Source organism: Thunnus thynnus, chromosome 4 (genome assembly GCF_963924715.1).
Source record: "Thunnus thynnus chromosome 4, fThuThy2.1, whole genome shotgun sequence".
Classification (NCBI taxonomy): Eukaryota; Metazoa; Chordata; class Actinopteri; order Scombriformes; family Scombridae; genus Thunnus; species Thunnus thynnus.
The window spans coordinates 28,043,208-28,064,706 of record NC_089520.1 but is presented as its reverse complement, the minus strand read 5'-3'; the positions used below and the strand labels follow the sequence as shown (position 1 = coordinate 28,064,706).

The 21,499-nt window shown below is 39.9% G+C and overlaps 2 protein-coding genes and 1 non-coding gene across 5 annotated transcripts; all 3 read left to right on the top strand.

Moving 5' to 3' along the window:
* The first annotated feature begins 2,852 nt into the window (after positions 1-2,852).
* Positions 2,853-7,785, top strand: uba3 (ubiquitin-like modifier activating enzyme 3). 3 transcript variants are annotated; one of them, XM_067588062.1, is made up of 18 exons: positions 2,940-3,001; positions 3,115-3,153; positions 3,810-3,930; positions 4,037-4,117; positions 4,220-4,302; positions 4,403-4,483; positions 4,782-4,825; positions 5,385-5,449; positions 5,574-5,729; positions 5,854-5,956; positions 6,068-6,181; positions 6,451-6,504; positions 6,691-6,727; positions 6,834-6,915; positions 7,004-7,104; positions 7,264-7,327; positions 7,429-7,483; positions 7,605-7,785. In XM_067588062.1, the coding sequence occupies exons 1-18, from the start codon at positions 2,982-2,984 to the stop codon at positions 7,691-7,693; spliced, it is 1,389 nt and encodes a 462-aa protein (XP_067444163.1). In that variant the 5' UTR covers positions 2,940-2,981; the 3' UTR covers positions 7,694-7,785. The 3 variants fall into 3 exon arrangements, with proteins under 3 accessions (XP_067444164.1, XP_067444163.1, XP_067444162.1); XM_067588063.1 differs by lacking the exon at positions 3,115-3,153 and having other exon boundaries at positions 2,853-3,001; XM_067588061.1 differs by lacking the exon at positions 2,940-3,001 and having other exon boundaries at positions 3,008-3,153.
* A 732-nt stretch (positions 7,786-8,517) lies between these two features.
* On the top strand, positions 8,518-21,232 carry tmf1 (TATA element modulatory factor 1). Its single transcript, XM_067588056.1, has 17 exons — positions 8,518-9,160; positions 9,270-10,678; positions 11,468-11,571; positions 12,198-12,324; positions 12,502-12,607; positions 13,299-13,441; positions 13,853-14,019; positions 14,697-14,853; positions 16,814-16,906; positions 17,026-17,182; positions 17,304-17,496; positions 19,123-19,192; positions 19,278-19,370; positions 19,499-19,621; positions 19,769-19,927; positions 20,231-20,356; positions 20,504-21,232. Exons 1-17 carry the CDS (start codon positions 9,022-9,024, stop codon positions 20,642-20,644), a joined length of 3,507 nt encoding a protein of 1,168 aa, XP_067444157.1. The 5' UTR covers positions 8,518-9,021; the 3' UTR covers positions 20,645-21,232.
* On the top strand, positions 18,729-18,801 carry trnar-acg (transfer RNA arginine (anticodon ACG)). Its single transcript has one exon. It is a non-coding gene; the product is annotated as a tRNA-Arg (tRNA).
* Positions 21,233-21,499: the final 267 nt, after the last annotated feature.

The window sequence follows — 21,499 nt, the reverse complement described above, 5'->3', positions numbered from 1 at the left end:
TGAAAACATTTTAGATTGACTCTTGCTGTAATGGTTTCTGTTATCTACCTGCTATCTTCCCTCTTCTTCTTCTTCTTCTTCTTCTTCTTCTTTTTCTGTCAAACTAAAGAGACTGAGACAAAGCAAAACCCACAGCCCTGAACCATGAAGCACAACCTGGATACATTTTCACAGCAAATAATCTTCTCTGCAATTGTGAAGTGAATGTACTCGAGGCAATTTCAGTTAAAGGTAAACACATCCATCACGTATTAAATAATTTAATAAATACCTCACATGCAACACATTTCCTGCTTCAATACAAAAAAAGTGAACAGAAGGAAGGTTCTTTCCCGGGAATCTATTCAGACAGACTTGAGAAGCATTTAGATGTACACCATCACAATTGTGAAGATAACACACTTGTGTACGCGTGCACGCACACACACACACACACACACACACACACACACACACACACACACACACACACACACACACACACACACATATTGGGATCATATAGCAAGACAACACTGTTTTGTTGAGTGTATATATAGAGTCTAATTACATTGCGAGCAGTGGCGATAAATCACTGGGGTCTTAATCAAAGCACCACAACAGAGAGAGTCATCAATCACTTTACTACAGCACAACACAACATCAGCCTGTAGCGTCTCCTTGTCTTCTGGCTGGCAGCACCGGGCCCTGCGCCTAACATGGGACATATCGCTGTGACACATTATCATTAGCACAATCAACACCACTTTGGACATCCTGACAGAAAGCCATCAAATGGGCAAATGGATATGGAGATAAAGCTGACAAACCCTGATGCTCATGTCAATGCGTGTAACGGAAATGTGCAAAGAGAAAACAAGATTCCCTCCTCGGTTTTCTGAAAACTGGGGGAGCAAGATGAGGAGAAACACAAAGTATCCACGGATCCTCAGAGGTTTCTTTTCAAAGCTAGGTGTCACATGACTGATAGTCTGCTATAGTATGATCAAGTATTTCAAGTAATGGTCTATTCATCTGTGGACTCTTCAATCTCTGCATGGACACGTTAGTTGGCTGTGATGGATGGCAGAGAGCTGGGTCACTTCAAAGGCACGGCAGTGACATTCAGAATGTCCCTGCTTAAGGTGGGGGAATGACAGATGGCATTTCAATGGAATCTATAAAAATGTGTCAGTACTGGAACATATTTTGACTTCTAGTCCTCAGCTGTCCTAATTTAGAGCCAGTGTACATCCAACATCATAAGATAGTAATGAAAAAATAATGCTGGAGGCATAATAATAGAGGTAAGTTAGTTTCAACCTAAAAATGATTCCTACTGAAGTGCCCATGAGCAATGATACCTCCACAGCATCGGGCCTCATTCATCATTAAAATTATTTTGAAGTGTCTTCTGGGCTTCCATCTTCCATCTTTTTTTTTAATGAAATGTCATCACATTTCCCTACTGTTTAACATGTGAGCATAGCTGAGGTTAAATGAATGTGGACAAGATAGACAGAACAAATAGAAAGAGAGAGAGAGAGAGAGAGGAGGGCTGAGATGGCAGGCAGTCAGCTATGAAGGACATGGCCGCAGCAGTTATTTTTAGTTATCAGTTTTCAGAGGCTGTCATTCGGAACATCTCATTAAAATCAGAAAAAAAAATCTTGATGCTCCATCAAACCATTCAAATCACTGAAACTCTGAGAGAAAAAGCTCTATGTCCTGCACACACACACACACACACACACACACACACACACACACACACACACAGACACACTCAGTCCTATATCAGCGTCAAATAATTTGAGAGCAGGCTAACAGTGCACACATTAGGCAGATCTTTGGTGACCTCTGCAAAAGGTATACACTCTACATCGCCTTTAACATTAGAGGGGGTGTGGACAGATGGATTAATTGCATTCTTGTGCCCACAGGCGAGTCTCTTAAAATGCATAGAGGCCCATCTAAGGTTTATTAATCATTCTATAATGAGAGATTAATCATTGAGATTCATTAGCACAATGTGGACACAGTAAATCAGATACTTGAGAGACTTGTCCTCACTTGTGAAGTAGTTAAACTTAATAACAGGATCTCAGTTTCATGTCTTATTCATGCCAAGTGCCTCATGCAGCAATTCACAATGAAAGCAAAGTAATGAATCTGTAACGTAGTTCAGTTTCATGCAGTTTGTTCTGATGTTTGTTATTAGTAAAATATATAATAATAACACAAGTAGAAATGCTGTGCACCATAGGATTGAATTATTAATCCAGTTACAGTTTGCATCCAAGCCAATCGGGAGAATTTGATTAATTTCTGCTCTTGAAACAGGTTTATTCGACTATAATGGGCCATCCTCTCTCTTTCTGTCTCCCCTTGACTGTTAAGTGTTTTTATAGATAATTGCTAAAGTTATAGGGCTGAACCACACAGAGCAGAGTAATTATAGAGTAATTACTAGTAGAGTCAATTTAACTGTTTGTCACTATTAAATTTAGGATACTGCTCCAATGTCATACATTTTTAAGAAAGGCAAAACTCTTCTTGCAGGAAAAACATTTGGACAACTGTGCCAAATAAAACTCTTTGACAACTGATATGTGTGACACAAATACGGTTTGATATATTGTAGTTTACAATAGGTACCACAGTGGTAGAAGCGCTGTATACCTGAGCCGTGCAGACTTAAAGGGTAAATGCTGCCACCTGTTGGATATTTGGTGTAATTGCAGTGGACTGTTAACAATGTTGCCTTCAAGACTATCGGAAATATTTAAACTCAACTAAAACGACATGGATAACGCTAAGTTAGCTTTTATGCCTTTGTCCTTTTCACCTTGTAGCTGCATGACGCCGTAGGTTTACTGGTCTCAACATTAAATCGCGCCCAAATCTACCTTCGTGACAGTACAAATCTACGTTTGACATTATAGAAATATTGTATTTACTACGGCTAAGTTCGGGACTTGAAGGCACATAAGTATTCAAACATGGCGGACACGGACGAGCCGTAAGTAGCTGCCGAGGAAACACAGTTATTAACTACCCCGAAAGATGCTTTCAAATCTCATTAACCTACGAAAGCACAGCATGAATGAACCTTCTTTTATTCTCTCTTTTTAGGGAGAAGAAAAGAAGGAGAGTAGTGGAGCTGACTGAGAAGTTAGTGATGAATTGGTAGAAGTGGCGGAAGGTTTGAGGTTACTAGACAGGAGGAAGGTTAACGTTAGCTAGTTAGCTGAAGAAGATAACCTAATATAAACAAAGTACATGAGGTTAACAGCTAGGCCATAGGCAAAAATACTGTTTAGTTGGGCGTGAGTAGCTAACATATCTATACAGTGAATATTATGTTGTATGATTAATTTCAATACAAAGGGAGAGGGCTTCACTATACCTTTTCACTGTTGACATGTTAGCTGTTCACTTAACCCAGGTACTTTGAGCTGTCTGGTCAAGAGAATAGATAACCCACAAAATGCCAGAAAGATCAGAAACACTCACCTGTCAGATATATGTAATTTACGAAAAACGCGATAGAGTGCATAGGGCCCAACATCAAAACAGTGAATATGAATACAGTAACGTTAGTCCTATTTGGTTTCTTTAACCTCTTTAATTATTGCATGATCTGCTGTTAAGTGTAAATAATACCCTTACGGTCTAAAAGTTAATCACAGTATTCAGTTGAGGTCTGGATTGAGTTAAATGTTTGCATGGTATTTCTGTGACAGTATTATGCATGCCATCTACCATTAAATAATCAGTCAGAGGTGCTGCTGCTGATAGATCCTAAACGTAGATGTCGTTGTCTACAGGATGGTGGTTGATGGAGGCAGTGGACACACCTGTGAATGGGAAGGGCGATGGAACCATATCAAAAAGTTTCTGGAAAGATCAGGCCCCTTCACGCATCCTGACTTTGAACCCAGCACAGAGGTAACATTACAGGAAGCGGTGTGATATCAAGCTTGCTTTTGCTGCTTGATCTATGCTGTCATGTATTATTCTAATATGTAATTGCCTTTATCACCTGTCACCACAGTCTTTACAGTTTATGCTACAAACCTGCAAAATCCTGGTCATTGGTGCTGGTGGTCTGGGATGTGAGCTTCTTAAAGACCTGGTATGATCACTTTTATGAGGAGTATTTTATAGATTGTATAGGTATAAGTTGGAGTTAATTGTCAACATTTTGCTCTTTGTTTTTATCCCTGTTGTGGCTCAGGCTTTATCAGGTTTTCACAACATTCATGTTGTTGACATGGACACCATTGATGTTTCTAACCTGAATCGACAGTTCCTTTTCAGGTCAGTACAATGATGGAATTAATTATGTTGAAATTTCTGACCTGTATAATGTTTGAAACAAGTATTTACTTTCTGTTAATGTGTGTGTAATGTTGAAAAGGCCAAAAGATGTTGGTCGACCCAAGGCGGACGTTGCAGCCGATTTTATCAACAGCCGTGTACCTGGATGCTGTGTAGTCCCGTATCCTTTTGATCGTAAGACATTATGTCTTAGTGGTTTAAAAAAAACATTGCAATATCTTAGATACTAAACTCAAATATATTTATCCAAAACACCATATCAACAACCCAAATGTGAAGAACAAGGTAGCCCCGCCATAGCATGTGACAGCATTGTTCAAATTGTGAAAACAAAATAGGAAATTTGTTGCACCAGCTATTCCCCAACGTAGACATAAACACCATACTTAATCTTCTGAAGCTCTGAAATCAAGTGAACATCCTGTCCAAACATGAACTTCTCCTTAATGTCTGGACAGACATTTTAAGAAAATTCAAGACTTAGATGAAACATTCTACAGACGTAAGTATCTTTATGACCTTTTGTTTATGTCTGGTTGATACGGTTGGACTGATACAGTCTGCTTACAGTTTTGTTCAATGCATAGCACAGGGTTTACAGTTTGATACACTCAAAATACCTTCATTATGTTTGACTCCAAATAAACTATGATGACACATGAAAATTCCTTGTTTGCTGCAAATGTTTCAACTTGAGTGAAAATTTAGGGTTTTCCTAGTTGTACGACTTTGTTAATGTAGAGAAAGAGGAGTCTGAATACAGAGTCGCTGCTTGTTGACAAAGACTTAAAAAGCCACTGCAGCAGTCAACAAGAGACCTCACTTTGTATCTAAATGCATTTTGCTTGTTATTGGGAGAACACTGCACTGCAACTCTTCATTCTCACTACACACAACTCACATAGCCAATTGTTAAGATTTAAATAATATTGTGATTCATTATTTGGCTCCATGATGCATATCATCATGTTTTTGTATTATGAAATATTGTGCCATGGGACTTAGACTGTGTCATTATCAGAAATTAGGTCTAAATTTGCTCATCCTTCTGTTTTGTCTAGAATTTCACATAATTGTCTGTGGACTGGACTCTATAGTTGCCAGGAGGTGGATGAATGGTATGCTGGTAAGTTATCCGTCTTCATTGCAAATTTTGTGACATTTTTTTGACAGTATTTGTCTTTACTAAATTGTCTTTGCATATTTCTTGTATATCTAATCATCTGAAATCCTTTTGTCTTTCTGTGCAGCTGTCTTTGTTGGTGTATGAAGATGGTGTCCTGGACCCAGGTTCCATCATTCCTCTAATTGATGGTGGGACAGAGGGCTTTAAGGGCAATGCCAGAGTCATTCTTCCTGGCATGACTGCCTGCATTGACTGCACACTTGAGCTTTACCCTCCTCAGGTAAGGTAGCCTTTTGTCATATATCAACCTGATCGCTTAGTGGTAATTACTGCCATATTGGTTTGCTCTCACAGAAACAGTTCCTGGTCAGTTTGTTGTTTCTAAAATACACCTGTCTTTGTAGATCAACTTCCCCATGTGTACAATAGCCTCCATGCCCCGTTTGCCAGAACATTGCGTTGAGTATGTCCGCATGTTGCTGTGGCCTAAAGAGACACCCTTTGGAGGTATAAAATCTCTCTTGAAGTTACTTTGAGACATGACAAATCCCCTTTGAGTTGCAAGACCCGTGAAACAAAAGAATAAACCCTTTGTTTTTGTTTGTGTGTTTGGGTTAGACGGTGTGGCCCTCGATGGAGATGACCCAGAGCACATCCAGTGGGTGTACCAGAGATCTCTGGAGAGGGCAGCAGAGTTCAACATAACAGGAGTCACATACAGACTTACCCAGGGTGAGCATGCATAGCACATCTATCTGTCATCACCAGAACACTGCCACTTTTCTTAGCTTCCTTTCTGCTCCTCTGGGAGTTGAGCCAGAGTACACAAAACAGAGCAAACTGTCGCCGTCTTAAAGAACCTCTTTCCTAGTCTGTCTGTAAAACATAATGTCTTTTTGTGATCTTTCATTGACTGTCCATTATTAGGGTTAAGGTTGGGAAGGAAAAATATAAGGAGAACATATATTTTCTATATCCTGTATATTTATCCTATGTTTCAGGTGTTGTAAAGAGGATAATCCCAGCTGTAGCGTCGACAAATGCTGTAATAGCTGGTAAGTAACTAAGATTATGTGTTAAGGTGTTTTACAAGAGACTTGTCGACCTGATGCCTTTATGAAATATTGTATGCCTTGCCATATAAGAGTTAATAATTTCCAGCCAGCACAGAGTATAGTGACTTTCCGTAAACTGAAATGCCAATAAGGAAATAACTGTTTTTTTCTTCTTTAAATGACCAGCTGCTTGCGCAACAGAGGTTTTCAAAATAGCATCAAGGTGAGTTTGTGGGCTGTGCTTGGCAGCAATATGCACAAAGTTAATATTTGTTCAAACTGCACATGCATTTCACTAATCCTCATGACGTTACCTTTTGCATTGGCAGTGCCTATATACCTCTGAATAACTACATGGTCTTCAATGATGTTGACGGCCTGTACACCTACACTTTTGAGGCAGAACGAAAGGTTTGTCCCTGAATGGACAGTTCATGTTTATTATAGTGATCAAGATGCCTTTTTTTTTAAGGTGTGTTTGTGTTTACTCCTGATGCAGGAAAACTGTTCAGCCTGCAGCCAAGTACCTCTGGACATGCACTTTTCTCCATCCTCCAAACTCCAGGATATGTTGGACTACCTGACTGAAAGTGCCTCATTGTAAGTTTGCCTCCCTCATTATGATTTATTACCATTTACTACACTATAACTAATCCACTTGATTCCTGTTTACAATCATATCTTTTTCTCTTGTTGTTTGATTTTTTTGCTGTGTATTATATATTGTCTTCAACAACCAATTGTAATTAATTTTTTCAGACAAATGAAATCACCTGCTATTACGGCAACGGTTGAAGGAAAGAACAAAACCTTATATTTACAGGTAATTAACCGCTGGTTTCATAGGTTTTTTGTGTTTTCACTTAATGTAATTATATGAGTTTTGATTTTGGCTAACATTCAATTGGTATTTTTTTTCCACAGTCTGTCGCTTCAATTGAACAGAGGACGCGGCCAAACCTTTGCAAAACTCTCACAGGTGAGGTGCTTTCTTTACTGAATATCAACCCTAGAAATGGCGCTGCAAACACTCTGAATCAGTCAGATGGTTATATTGTGAATATGCTGACTCACTTATGTTATGAACATGTTTTTTCCAGAGCTGGGGCTGACTGACGGACAAGAGCTGGCTGTAGCTGATGTCACCACACCCCAGACCATGTTGTTCAGACTCTGCTTTACCTCATAGGACAAACTCAAGCACTCCCACAACTGGTTGATGTCATTCTTGTTTCTTGGCCAACCATGACTTGATTCAGAATCTTTGAAATGGCCTAAAAACTAGAACAGTTTACAATGTGTTCAGTCACAGTGTAAATGATTGTAGCTAATTTCATTGTATTTATGTTTTGCACTGAAAAGCCAAATCATACTTAACATCTTTTCATGTTTTGGTGATGCATTGTTTGCAAATGTTAAAGATTTCTGCATTAATGTGTTAATCTGCACTACAACCTGAAAACCTGAAGCCTGCTCTGAAGCTGCAAACAAAGAGCCAAGCAATGCTTAGTTTGGAAAAGATTACTCTGTACTTGTTATAGTTTTGAATATATTGAGTATTTATTTATTCCAACACAGATGTTTTTGGTTGCAGTAACCACTGAAGTGGTCATCAAGAGACACTGATAATGATGTGTGAACTGGAATAAAACCTTTTTCTTACAAAGCACTGTTTCTGTTTACTGTATGTATGTAAATGTATTTGGAAGAGTGAAATAATATTCACTGAACCTGTTGAGAGGCTGCACTGTATAAGATTTTTGCTATAGGGGCCCTTCTTTACATGTTTCAATACATACTTTTTAGGTATAGGCTAACATCTAAAAAAACAATATAAACACATTTAATTAATAATGTATGTACACTGTAATTGGAGGGGTTAACTTAAATCTTGAACATTTTAAATAGAGTTGTGTGGATTTTGAGTGATTTGTTTGAACAGACTGGTTCAGCATTTCAGGCCCAAGTCTAGTCAGTCAGACTGGATCATGACGTCATGGTGCGACGTGGAAAGGAAGTGGTGAGCAGGCTAATGCTAGCTGGGCTACAAGTTGAGAGCGACCAAAACAAACGATGACGACCGAGCAAAGAAGCCGAGAAAAGCATATGTTATTTATAAGAATACGTTTGCTTTGATAGTTGTGGTAGAGCTCAGGATTCGGTGTTAGAGATGCCTATATTTCTACACGATTGACTTGTAGAGATTATGCGATTTTGGGTACCAGCTGGCCAGTTTGCGAGCTGTTACTGTATCTGGGATTGATGCCGCCCCTGTACACTAACCTTATGCTAACTAGCTAGGTGATAGCTAGCTGTCAACGAAGCCTTTCTGGACAGAACTAATTTTGAAATAGCTAAATATTGTTCATACCAGGTTATCGCTGATACTGAAACATGCAGAGACAGTTAAAGTGGCTGTGTTTTGTGTGGTGACGCCGAACTCCCTGTTAGCTATCAGATCCGTTGAGCAGTCTCTGAACTTGCTGGTATCGTTAGCTAGCTAGCTTCATAGTCAACATGAGTTGGTTCAACGCATCTCACCTGTCCAGCTTCGCTAAACAAGCTTTAACAACAGCTCAGAAATCAATCGACCGAGTTCTGGACATCAAAGAAGAGGGGGACCAATGGGGAGACACAACTGTAATGCCCTTCGATGGTAAGTAATATAACATATAGTGGAGACAGCTTATGTTGTCTATGCAAATGTATGTTTAAGTTCTACAACCGCTTCTAAGATTAAAGAGGATTTCTTTCTCTTCTGCCAGATGTCACAATACCTGGAAAGCTGTCACTAAGTGGAGGATGGGGAATGACACAGTGGGAAGCACCACCTGAAGAAAAGACCATCACTCCCCCTCCCTCCTCTGAGGCCATTACTACTCCAGTCACCCGCACAGTTGTGGATGAATCCGAAAACTTTTTCAGTGCCTTTCTGTCACCTGGAGATGCACCAAGTGTCACCAAAGCCCAGGTAGTGTCTGTACCCCCCGCTAAGTCCCAAAGGCGGCCTCAGGAGAAGGAAAAGAAAAGCAAAGAGGCTGTGGTCCAAATAGATGTGGACTCCCAAAAGTCAGGATCTGCTGATAAGAGTCATGAGAATCAGACAGTTACTGACGGCCAGCCCATGGAGTCCGAGTCTTTGCCAGAAGCTCCTTATCCTGACACTGTCCTCTTGCAGCCAGTTTCTCCTGTTTCTGCTTGCAGTGATCTTCCTTGTAACCCTGACAGCAAAACGACCAATACAGGCAGAGTAAAAACAGATGTTGGCTCTACAGATTCTGTGGACTCAAAAACAGAGCAGCCACAGACTCCGTCAGAACATCAGGTTGATCAGAGTGCCGCAGAGCCCTCTGAACCTTCTGCTGTCAACTCTGAACCTAAAAGCTCTACCCCTTCTGATCCATCACCCCCCCAGTCCTCTAAGGAAGTACTCCTAGAGCAAAAAGACTCAAAGGTTGAGGACCGTCAAAACGATACCCCCTCCCCTCCAGTCAGCGCCTTCTCCTCAGGAACCTCTACCACCAGTGACATTGAAGTGCTGGACCATGAGAGTGTGTTGAGTGAGAGCTCAGCTAGCTCCAGACAAGAGACAGGGGAAGGAAAGGGTGGCCTGCACTTAATGCAGGGCTCCTTCCAGCTTCTCACTGCCTCCACCTGTGGAGATTTCCCTCGTCTGGAGGACTACCCCAAACTCACGGAGAGCTGCGGCTCCTCCTCAGATGCATTTGAGCGCATTGATTCATTCAGTGTGCAGTCACTGGATAGCCGGAGCGTCAGTGAGGTTAACTCAGATGATGAGATCCCTGGCAGTCGGACACTAGCGTCCGTCACTTCAGGCCCTGCACCTTTAACAGTTGTATCATCAGCTGTATGTCAGAAGCAGGAAGACAGAGTGGTGGAGAAGGAAGGAGAGGTGGAGGAAGAAGAAGAGGAGGAGGAAGAGGGCTTCACTGAAACCATGAGGGAACAGTCACTGGATGAGATGGAGGAGAGTGGACGGAGTGCGACACCTGTGAATAGTGAGCAGCCTGAGGAGTTGACAGAGCAGGAACAGGAATCTGAGGCTAATGTCACTCTGTCTGATCCCACCTCCAAAGCAGATGAACAGCTCACTCCACCAATCACAGAGGAGATGAAAAGTGTATCAACATTTCAGATTCTGGAGCTTCAAAAGGTAACAGCTGGTACTGTTCTCATATGTGGCTGGTAGTATCAATTGTAAAGGTTTGTTTATTATGTCATTTAGCAGAAAAGGAGAGCATAACTGATATATCAGAGGGCCAGTAGGGTTGGCTGAGAAAAGGTATAAGCCTGCTGTGTTGGTCATTATATGATACTGTGCAGAATGTGAAATGGCCTACCTTCAGTACATGTCTTTGCCACAACATTTTGATAAACAAACATGAAGGATGTGTTGTGTATATGCAGTAACACACAAAAATTGTTAGGCCATTTATTTCAGCTTTTACTAGTTACTTTAAAAATAATTTAAAACTTTGAGGTGAACAAAAAGCAACATTTACACATTAAAAAAAGGCACAACAAACACATCTAAACCAACATGCACAGTGCTTTCCTCAACACGCAAATCAGAAGTAAATTGCTTTGCTGGACTCTAATGTCATTTCATGCCATCATGTACATTCTTGCTTGTCTAGAGCATTTATTTAATTGAAAAGGAACTGTAATGTATTTTCTCCTTGGATATGTTGTGTTGTACCTGTCCAGTAGCATAAAAAAAATACCCCCCAATATATTGTTAAGATTTTGGTCTGCTTAAATATCAATATTGCCCTTAAAGATCCCACAATTATGTTATACTCTGCTAAAAAGTAGTTGGTATAAATTATACTGTATATTTAAACATTTCCATACTGTTTTCCTTATGAGTACGTGCAATATTTTTAGGCTTTTCTGTGTAACTGCTGTTGTAAACACAAAAAATATTGCGTGCATGTTGTAGGTCATTGATGAGCTGTCAGGCCGCCTTGAGAAGAGAGAGTCTCAGCTGTTGGCAGTCAGCAAAGACAAGGCTAGACTGGAGGAGGACTGTGACAATCTCAAAGAGTGAGTATCTGGCACACACGCTGGTTTCACAGTAGCACTGTAAATAACCTTTATAAGAAAGCTGTTTTGAGACTCATGTTCTTGCTGACATCCAGGTCAGGTGAGGCTTCGCCGACAGCATATCACTATATTTAAAATGTCAATCAAAAACAATCTTGAATTTGTCAATCTTTAGTTAAGCTACAATAAAGTCTCAAATAGCTTTTATTTATATACATTCATGTAACTATGTAATCATTTTCAACCTGCACGATACTCATCTGCATGACCAGATGTAATTGCTTTTCAAATATGAGAAAGATATTTGACTCATCTCATCTGATTATGCCAAAAATTGTATTTGCAGTGTCTCTGAACACATCTTCAGTGCTGTTGAATACATTGTTGGATTTCATTTTACATTTATTTCCTCAGAGAGAAGGCAGTATTTGATTTGGTGGACTTTGTCACTACAGTATACTGTATAAATACCGCTGAAAATTTCAAGGGATGTTTTCATGAAGTCTCTGACTGTTAAATGCATGAAATTATCTACTTTTATTGATTTTCAAAAGCTGTCTTGGCCTTGAGGCTCTATGGATTTATGACAATGAGCTTTTACACTAATGAGTCTGTGCATCTTTCAGTGAAGTGATAAGCCTGAAGGAGGAGAGCTCCACTGTTCAGTCGCTTAAGGATGAGTTCACCCAGCGCATAGCAGATGCAGAGAGGAAGGCTCAGCTGGCCTGCAAAGAAAGAGACATAGCCAAGAAGGTAACTCAGATATTGAGGCTCTACTTTCTCCATCTCCCATAAAATAAGTTGAGATAACATAGTTTTCCAAGAGCTATAAAAATGTCTTAATGATTTTTTTTTTTTACAACAAACCCTAATTTATCCATTTAGATGCTCAAATCCAAAATCTAACATGTCCATTTTTCTATGCTACAGGAGATAAAGGGCTTGCGAGAGGAGCTCTCTACAAGACTAAACTCCAGTGATACAATGGAGATCATCAAAGAGAAGGAAGAGCAGATCAGAGGGCTGCTGGAGGAGGGTAAGTTGCCACACACTTCCACTATAGACAGGCTGTACAGTCAAGAAAATGTTTGACTTAAAGCCAGTACACTCTATTTTGCATAGTACCACAGCTGCTTTTACTATATCCAACTTCTCACAAAGTTGCATCATCGTGGGCGACCTTGACGCTTATACTTGAAAAACACTTGTTAAACTGTATGCCTGAAGGCTAAAAGACAGGTTGTACCAAGAGGATATACAGTACACAAAAGAGAAGCTGTCCCACAATAACTGGTGCCCCAGCATATTTCAGTTACCTGTTTTATTTCATTCTGTAAGTGAACGGCACTTTCAAAGCTTTGACCTTTGTCTGAATTGATGGAAAATGTGCAAAAAGAGTAAGAAGAGACCTCACGCAAGCTTATCAATTTTACGGGACAACACTAAACCCTGAATGACTTGTCTGGATTTGTAATGAATAAATTACCAGAAAAATGTTACCACCATAATTTCAAAATCCCAGGGTCGACCTTTTTTCTCAATAAAGAGAGCAGACCACCAGTAATTTGCAAAATTGACAAACAATGTATTGGGGCTTAAGAAATCATGCACATAACAATTTTGAAGGAGCACACTGCACAGATGTAATGGGTATGACCTCAGCATCTGTTTTTAACTTAACCTAAAGTGGCTGATAAGGTGTCTGTTTCACTTTATATGACTTGTAGGTGAAAAGTTGTCCAAGCAGCAGCTGCAGCACAGCAACATCATCAAGAAACTGCGTGTGAAGGAGAAGGAGAGTGACACAAAGATCAACAAGCAACAGAAGAAAGTCAAGGAGCAGGAGGAAGAGCTCAGGCACCTGCAGCAGGTCAGGAGTTAATACAAAACCACCAGTTAAACACTTTTCTCATAACAAGACTACATTTGTTGACAAAAACATGATAAAACACCTTGTTTTCTTGCAGCGTCCCATATCGTTCAGGAAAGCTGAAGAATATAAAGCCTTTAAATATCTGTGTATTTATTAATATTAATTCTATTATTGCCTCTATTCATTAGTTATATCTTTGTCTTCCATCATCTAAACCTGTAGAAAGATTCAGACCATTCAATTTATTATTTTGGGGGCCTAGAGTTAATTAGTTTTTTCCCCAAAGACTCGATCGTTAGTTGCTTTTCATGATTACGTCAATTTTTTAAGCCTATCTGTATAATTAACTCTAATAGCTATGTTTTGTATAATCATGGCTGCCTTTCTGTCTGTGTGTTGTGTATTTAGGTTCTGGATGGGAAGGAGGAGGTGGAGAAACAGCACAGGGACAACATCAAGAAGCTGAACGGTGTGGTGGAGCGGCAGGAGAAGGAGCTGAGCAGGCTGCAGACAGACTCTGAGGAGCTGCAGGAGAAGAACAGGAGTCTCCAGGCTGCTCTGGACAACTCTTACAAGTAAACACCGGCACACCCTGCTATTATTGATAATGAATACCATATAAGGACCAAAGCTCTTGCTGTAAATCTAACCACACAGGCCAGCTGTTATATCGTATTCTCATTCAAATTTCATGATATAATTTCATAGTTGAGAGAATATACAGTGCAGGCTGTAAGTATTTAGAAATATACAAATTTATTGTTTTGTACTGCTTATTGGATTTGAGACGAAATGATGAATATGAGGTTGAAATGTTGACTCTCATGTTTAATTTGAGAGTTTGGGTGAACAGCGTAGGAACTGTAGCCGTTTTTATGGAAGGTCATTGGACAAATTAACATAACTTAAATAATGTCATAATATTAAATAGTTGTAGTTTCCAAGAGATCAGACCAAAAAAATCATTCCACTGTTTGGTCATAAAACTAATTTGGCTATAGCATGTTTAAGATCATTACAGTGCTGCATTTTCTAAAAACTGAGGGACTGGGTAAGCAGATGTGCATGTAAATACTGTCAAACACTCATGAAGGTTAAAAAATTGCACTGTAACCCCACTGTATTTGTTTCATTTCAACTCTAGGATGATTGAGTACACAGCCAAAACAACAAATAATGTTTCACAGTCACTTGTGGACTGCACTGTAATCTTCTCATGATGGTGATGGTGATGTTTAACATATGTTGTTAGGGAGCTGGCAGAACTTCACAAGGCTAATGCCAGCAGAGCCAGTGAGGTTGAAGAAGCAGCCCTGAGCAGGGAAACACAGGCCAAGGAGCAGCTCAGCCTGGCTCTTGAGAAGGCCCAGGAGGAGGGCAGGATGCAGCAGGAGGCCCTGGCCAACCAGGTAACACTGGCTCATGCTGTAGACACACACCAACTTTCATGCCAATAAAGCCCATTGAATTGAAAGGAGAGAGAGAGAGAGAGACAGAAAGCAATGGAAAGCTTTCTCTGAAACGGAAAGCCCGTGAATGAGATAAATGACTGACCGATCAGTGGTCTGCAGTGTTTCAGCTCAGCTCAAGAAAAGTTTTTTTTAAGTGGCATGCTCTAAAAAAAAAAAAAAAAAAGTAGACAGTGAAAACAGAGCTTTTAATCAAGAATGAACAGACTCTTAGTCTACTTCCCACGGGCAGTTTTAAACCAGTGTGTCTCATAGAAACACAAATCTTTTGAGCAAATATACCAACTCAAATGATCCTAACTGAAGCCACAGAAAATAAATGATCTAAGAGCCCAATATGATCGATCCACATTATTTGAGGATGCACATTTTTTCAAAGCTCTCTGTTATGTATTTTATTTTTGGCTGGACCGACCACAGACCTGCCCTATAACTGTGGTTGTCTGTGAGTGAGTGATGAAGTTACACCATTGGTCAGCCAGCAGTGTTGGGAGTTTCCTCATTGGGCGTTGCTCTTTCAAAATAAATCGAGCTCTGATGCTCTCAGCTCCGGTGTTAAATGCTGCAAAGTCAGCTAAACTCCTGTTTAAACAGACACATACCAGCATCTCTGCATCTCCTCCTCTACTGTCCAGTGTGATCGACTCTCCGGCTGACAGCGCTGTCAGCAACCGGCAGGAGAGACGCTATGTGGTGTGTTTGGATCTTATAACTGAACTAATACCAGGATGCAAGCTTTTTATTTCTCTGATGTTTTCACATTGCAAGCGATGAAGAACAGCCTTAAGACACGAGTCTTGCAGGTAAAACATTCGACTCATGTAGGCTGTTATATCAGTTTAATGTGGGGCGGCTGCTCTCTAGGTGTACTTGATTTAACTAACTGCAGTAACTGGGTGGAGATAAGCCTCTTGAATTTGCACCCAAAATGCTGTTACAACCTTCATTTACAATATCCACTGCAGCCTCCATGATCATTGACCGGGAGAGAGGCGGAAAAAAGGCCAATAGAGGCATGAGGGAGAGCACACAGTTAAAGCACCTCAAATAACCTTCACTCTGACAAAACACTCAATGCAGAGTGAAAAACAAGAGACATCCACAGAGTGAAACAGATGAAAGAACAGGAGTTAACAGATAATTAGAATAGTTATAATTAAAATAAGTTCTTTTTCGAATCAAACATCCCAAGATACGAATCGAAATTATTGTTCTTACAACTGCATTTATAAACTTTTTTTTTTTTTTTTGACTCAAATGTAGCTTAACCATGTCATGTGACATGCTACTTCAGCACACTTTAATGACAAATATTACTGCGACCACTACAGAAGATTGCAGATGAACATTTAATATCCAGGAATTCACATTATAGACACTTCTGTTTTTAATAGAATATATAGTTTATTTCATGTTGTTGGTACTCATTCACACCTCACATCAACAGTATTCGTTTTTATATGCGTTGAAGCAGCCAAGCAATCAGCCTGTTCTGAACAGGCTTGTTTTGAACGGGCACCGCACTAGTTGAGTAAATTAATGTAACATGCACAGTAGGATTTGGTGCAGCCTTAATAAACCTCAATCCTCAAATATGAATCAGTGGTGCAGCTACTATTTGTAACTGATTTGCTATAGTGCAGGCAGTACTGTGTTCATGGTTGAAATTTCACTCACTGAGAAACACATAGTTGACAGTGTGTAATTTGTTTGTTCAGCAGCACCTGCTTTCATTCACAATATCACTATCTATGTGATACAACTAGGGCCGAGAGATATAGTGAATATTTATAGCATATTCTTGATTATGAGGGTCTGAATTTCCTGCAGTTGACATTGCAATTCATTACTGGACACTTTATGAGGACATTCCTTCATCAGCTCTTTCTAATGTGTACAGGTGGCTGACTTGAGGCTGGCCCTGCAGAGAGCTGAGCAACAGCAGGCGAGGAAAGAAGATTATTTGAGGGAGGAGATCAGCGAGCTGCAGCAGGTAATATAAATATATGTCCTACCAAGGAAGCTTTTTGACAAGATGCAAAAACAACCGTCATTCCGTCAGGAACAGGATTTGTTTCATGCACACCATCTTTTTCTTGCCGTCTTCCACAGAGGCTCCAGGAGGCAGAGACTAGGAACCAAGAGCTTAGTCAGAGCGTTACCTCGGCAACACGGCCTCTACTGCGACAAATTGAGAACTTACAGGCCTCACTGGGTGGACAAACAGCATCCTGGGAAAAACTGGAGAAGAACATCTCTGATAGGTTAGGTAAGAGGCAGGAGTTTTACTGAATAGGTAAAAAAGTCCCCAAATACAGTATAGCACAAAATGAGCAAAAACCTTTACATCTTTTTTCACTCTTCCTTCTATCCCCTTCTCTTTTCAACAGTGGATGCCCAGGCGCAGCTGGCTGTCGCCGTGGAGAAAGAACGTTCAGCAACAGAAGAACTGCTGTCCATCAAGTCCCAGCTGGCCTCTGTTGAGTCCCAGAATTCCCTGCTCCGCCAGGAGAAGGCTCGACTCCTGGCGCAGACGGAGGCTGAGAAGAACAAGAGAGAGAAATTGGAAGATGAGAGCAGCAGGTAACAAAGTACAACTAAAAACTTTGGCCTATTAGGTTATGAGTGATAATGTACATCCACCCATCAACTATCACATACAGTATAGTGTCTGTTCTCAATGTTTCTGTGTTTATGCCAGTGGGATGTGGGGGGTTGAATGAATGGGGCTGTGTGTGCAAGCTATAGCTTTCAAATGCTGAAGGAGTCCCTACTAAATGACAGTTGAAACTAATTTTAAACTAATTTTGTCTGATTTCATCGTCAGGGACTTATTTCCTGCACAGTCATTCTTTACAGTGTATAGAATACTGATTGTAATCTATAACTTGTGAGTGACGGCATCAAATAATGGCCAGTCAGTATCGTCCTTCTCTCAAATGTGTCAAGGAGACTAAGTAGCACATCTCCCTGCCTGGGAGTTAAACTCAGACTGTTGTGGTGAAAGTGCTGCGTCCACCAAGTAGACCAAGGAAGTGTGTTGCAGGGACAGAGTGGAGTAGCTAAGTACTGTGTAGCAGACTGCAAACAGGAGTTTTCTTCTACTCAAGTTTAGGAAGAGGGTTTTTGTGTCATTTTTTTTGGATAGTTTCAGACATCTCATTTTGAAGCATAAGCAGACAACAAGTAATTTTATGCTGTATTAATTTCTTTTCTGTTGCCTAGGTTTTGACTCTAAAATTTCCTCCTTCTGATTGCACATCCACGCGAAATGTAGCGGAGTGTCGATAAAAATTTTTGCTCTGTTAACACTGTTTAGCTATCTTTCCCCAGACAGCATGCAACATTAAGTTGGATGTAATTTTATACCAAACAACTCAAGAAGAAAAAATCACAGCCCTCCACACTCAATCTATCTTTATATGTGGTTTGTGATCTGCTGTCAGCTTTTGATCATGTATAAAGCTGCCTATTGCTTTCAAGGGAAAGAGTTTAAAAACATACTGCAGTCTTCATTAGACCTGTACCAAGCAGTTTGACTAATATGTAACTTTGGCTGGAGGTTAAAAGATACAAGTCTAGAAAATCAGTTTTATAGTCTTTCTGGGTAGGATAAAACTGATGGAGGTGTTCAGGAATATTTAGTCACCACATGTCTTTTTTGTGATGCTAATGCTTCCTTTGTTTTAAAATAAACCCATTTGTGAGGCACGTGGTGAAGCAGAGGACAGGGGGAGCCACCCTGTGAGAAGCAGTCATGCATAAGCATGTGGCCTTTGAGGTTTTCTTTTGTGAGAAGGCTGTTTAATGTGGCTGGGCCAGTGGCGCAATGGATAACGCGTCTGACTACGGATCAGAAGATTCTAGGTTCGACTCCTGGCTGGCTCGAAATTTTTTTTTAATCTCTTTCTGAAAGGGGGTAATTATGCATGGTGCATTGTATGACAAATGAGTAAAATATGTCTTGATATGACAAAAATCCTCAGAGCACACAGCAAAGAGCTTCCTGAAAATCTATTTAAGGAAATGTAGTATCAAGTTCCTGAGTGCTTGAGGAGCCATGCAGCTCCTTCTTCAGTCAAAAAGCTCGTAGAGGATTGTCATTATGTTTTACACTGTTTTTCTTTCATTTGATTACAAGTATCTCACAGAGGTTTTCCACTGGTTAACTCTTTGTAGTGACTATTTGCCTGTTATCTCAATGTGTAGGGAGCATGTTGAATTGGAGAATCTGCGAGGAGAACACAGTCGAATGCTGGAAGAAGCGAAGAAAGAAAAGGTAGCATAATGCTCTATCCTCTTGTTGTTGCTGTCCTCTATGAAACAACTTCCTCATGTACATCTTTTTTTGTGTCATCTACCAGCTGCTGCTTGCCAATCAACTAGAAATGGAGAAGATGAAGGTGGAGCAAGAGAAGAAGAAATGCTATTTAGCACAAGAGGCACTCAAGGAAAAGGTTTAGGAGAATTTTAGAGAATATTTACCACAAATTTTTATCTTAAGTCTGTTAGATTTAATCATAATTTATTGATTTAAGATGTTTTAATTCTGTTCACTAAGAGTTTTCTAATTTTTCCCCATAAGGAGCGGAAAGCCATGACCCACTCTGTAGGAGAGCCTCCAGCCTCTTCCACACCTTCACTGTCCCGCTCTAGCTCCATCAGTGGGGTGGACAATGCTGGTCTGCACACTTCTATTCTTTCCCAGGTACACACTGCTTTCCTTATAGCACTGGTTATTATTTATATATGCAATATAATAAAAATGTTAAAATCTAGAAATTAAGATAAGTTTGCAGATGATTGCGTTTGTGTAGCCTGACTGGTCCTACACTTTGTGTTGTTCTTTCCACAGGATGACTCTTTAGACCACTCGCTGGGCACCATGACCATGTCTATGTCGATGAGCGGGACCAACTTGTATGAGGCCGCCAGGCTCTCTGGAGGCTCCAGCATCATAGAGAACCTCCAGTCTCAACTCAAACTGAGAGAAGGGGAAATAGCACAGCTGCAGGTAGCAATTAAGAACAAACCAAAATACAGCTAATTACTGAGAAGATTTAAGACTTTAATGATTAGTTTGATGGTTCTGCTACATGTCAGCACCACCTGTTAACAGACTGGCAATTGGCCAAATCTTGAACTGTTTTCTTCTGATTTAAACTTTTTAATTGCAGTAGTAAATAAGTGTAAAAACAACATGTATCAACTGCAAAATGTACATTTTGACAGACAAAAACATTGTTAAGTCCTGCAATAAAAGGCAGTTTTGTACCAGGTTTTTACTACACAACTTTGTTTTCCTCCGTCGTCTTAGCTTGAGATCTCTGGTCTGGAGAGGAGTCGTTCTGTGATGGCGGAAGAGCTGGTTCGACTCACTAATCAAAACGATGAGATGGAGGAGAAGGTGAAGGAGATCCCCAAGTTGAAAATTCAGCTCAAGGTGAGGGGCCCTATAAGGAAATACATGTTGATGCACACAAATCATGCCAGTGCATGAACTGTGAATAGTAAGGCTTGACTGAACTTTCCTCTCCAGAGGTATTGTATTTGTAGAGGTTCTTCAAATTTGTGTGTCTTTGGATTTCAGGATCTTGAGCAGAGGCACAACACTATCCTGCAGATGTACGGAGAAAAGGCTGAAGAGGCAGAGGAGCTGAGACTGGACCTTGAAGATGTGAAGAACATGTACAAAACACAGATTGATGAACTGCTGCAGAACCAGAAATAAACTAGATTATTGTACTTAGTTTTTTCTGGGATACTCACAAAGAAACCAGTTGACCACCACATGCATTCACTAAAAAAGATTGGGCAGAGAATTTAAGTTTCATCACTGTCGGAAGAAAATTCATCTATCTTTATATATTATTTTATTTTAATTAATTATCATGTACTCTATTTAAGTGGGGACGTTGGGATTATGCATAATCTACAATGCATATTACAGAATCAGTATGAAGGATAGCTGCAGTCTAATTCAGGTGTTCCATTTGAAATCTTTGGGACTTAGTACAAACTTTAGACATAATTTCCCATGATTAAACCTTTGACATGGTATTGTATAGACAGTTTTTAACTGTAGGAGATGGTGAAGGGTTTTGCACTATACAAATTCATCCTTCTTAATACATCATCAGAATACTTTACGAAATATATAAAAATATTGTACAGAGAAATTTATGTTTTGTTCATAACTCCTTAAAGATCACAAAATGTGGCGTAAACCTGAGAGTAGTCTGTGATTGAAATCCTGAAGATTGGATTTTAAACTGTATAAATATGTAAATGAATAAACATCTATTTGAGTGGTGAGAAATACTTGTCATTATTAATTTAAATTGTGTGGAATCACTCATGGGAAACTGATTTTCATAGAATTCATACTAAATACATTTTAGAAACACTACACAATACTCTTCAAATAAATCGCCGTGTTTTAAACAATTTCATCCAGTTGACTACTTTGTAATTTTACTCAAGACAAGCCATACTTGTAAAATGTGATTGATTTAATTAAAACACATATAATGTACTTCAAAAATTGTGAGGAACAGGTGTAAGGGAAAACATTTAATAAATCAAA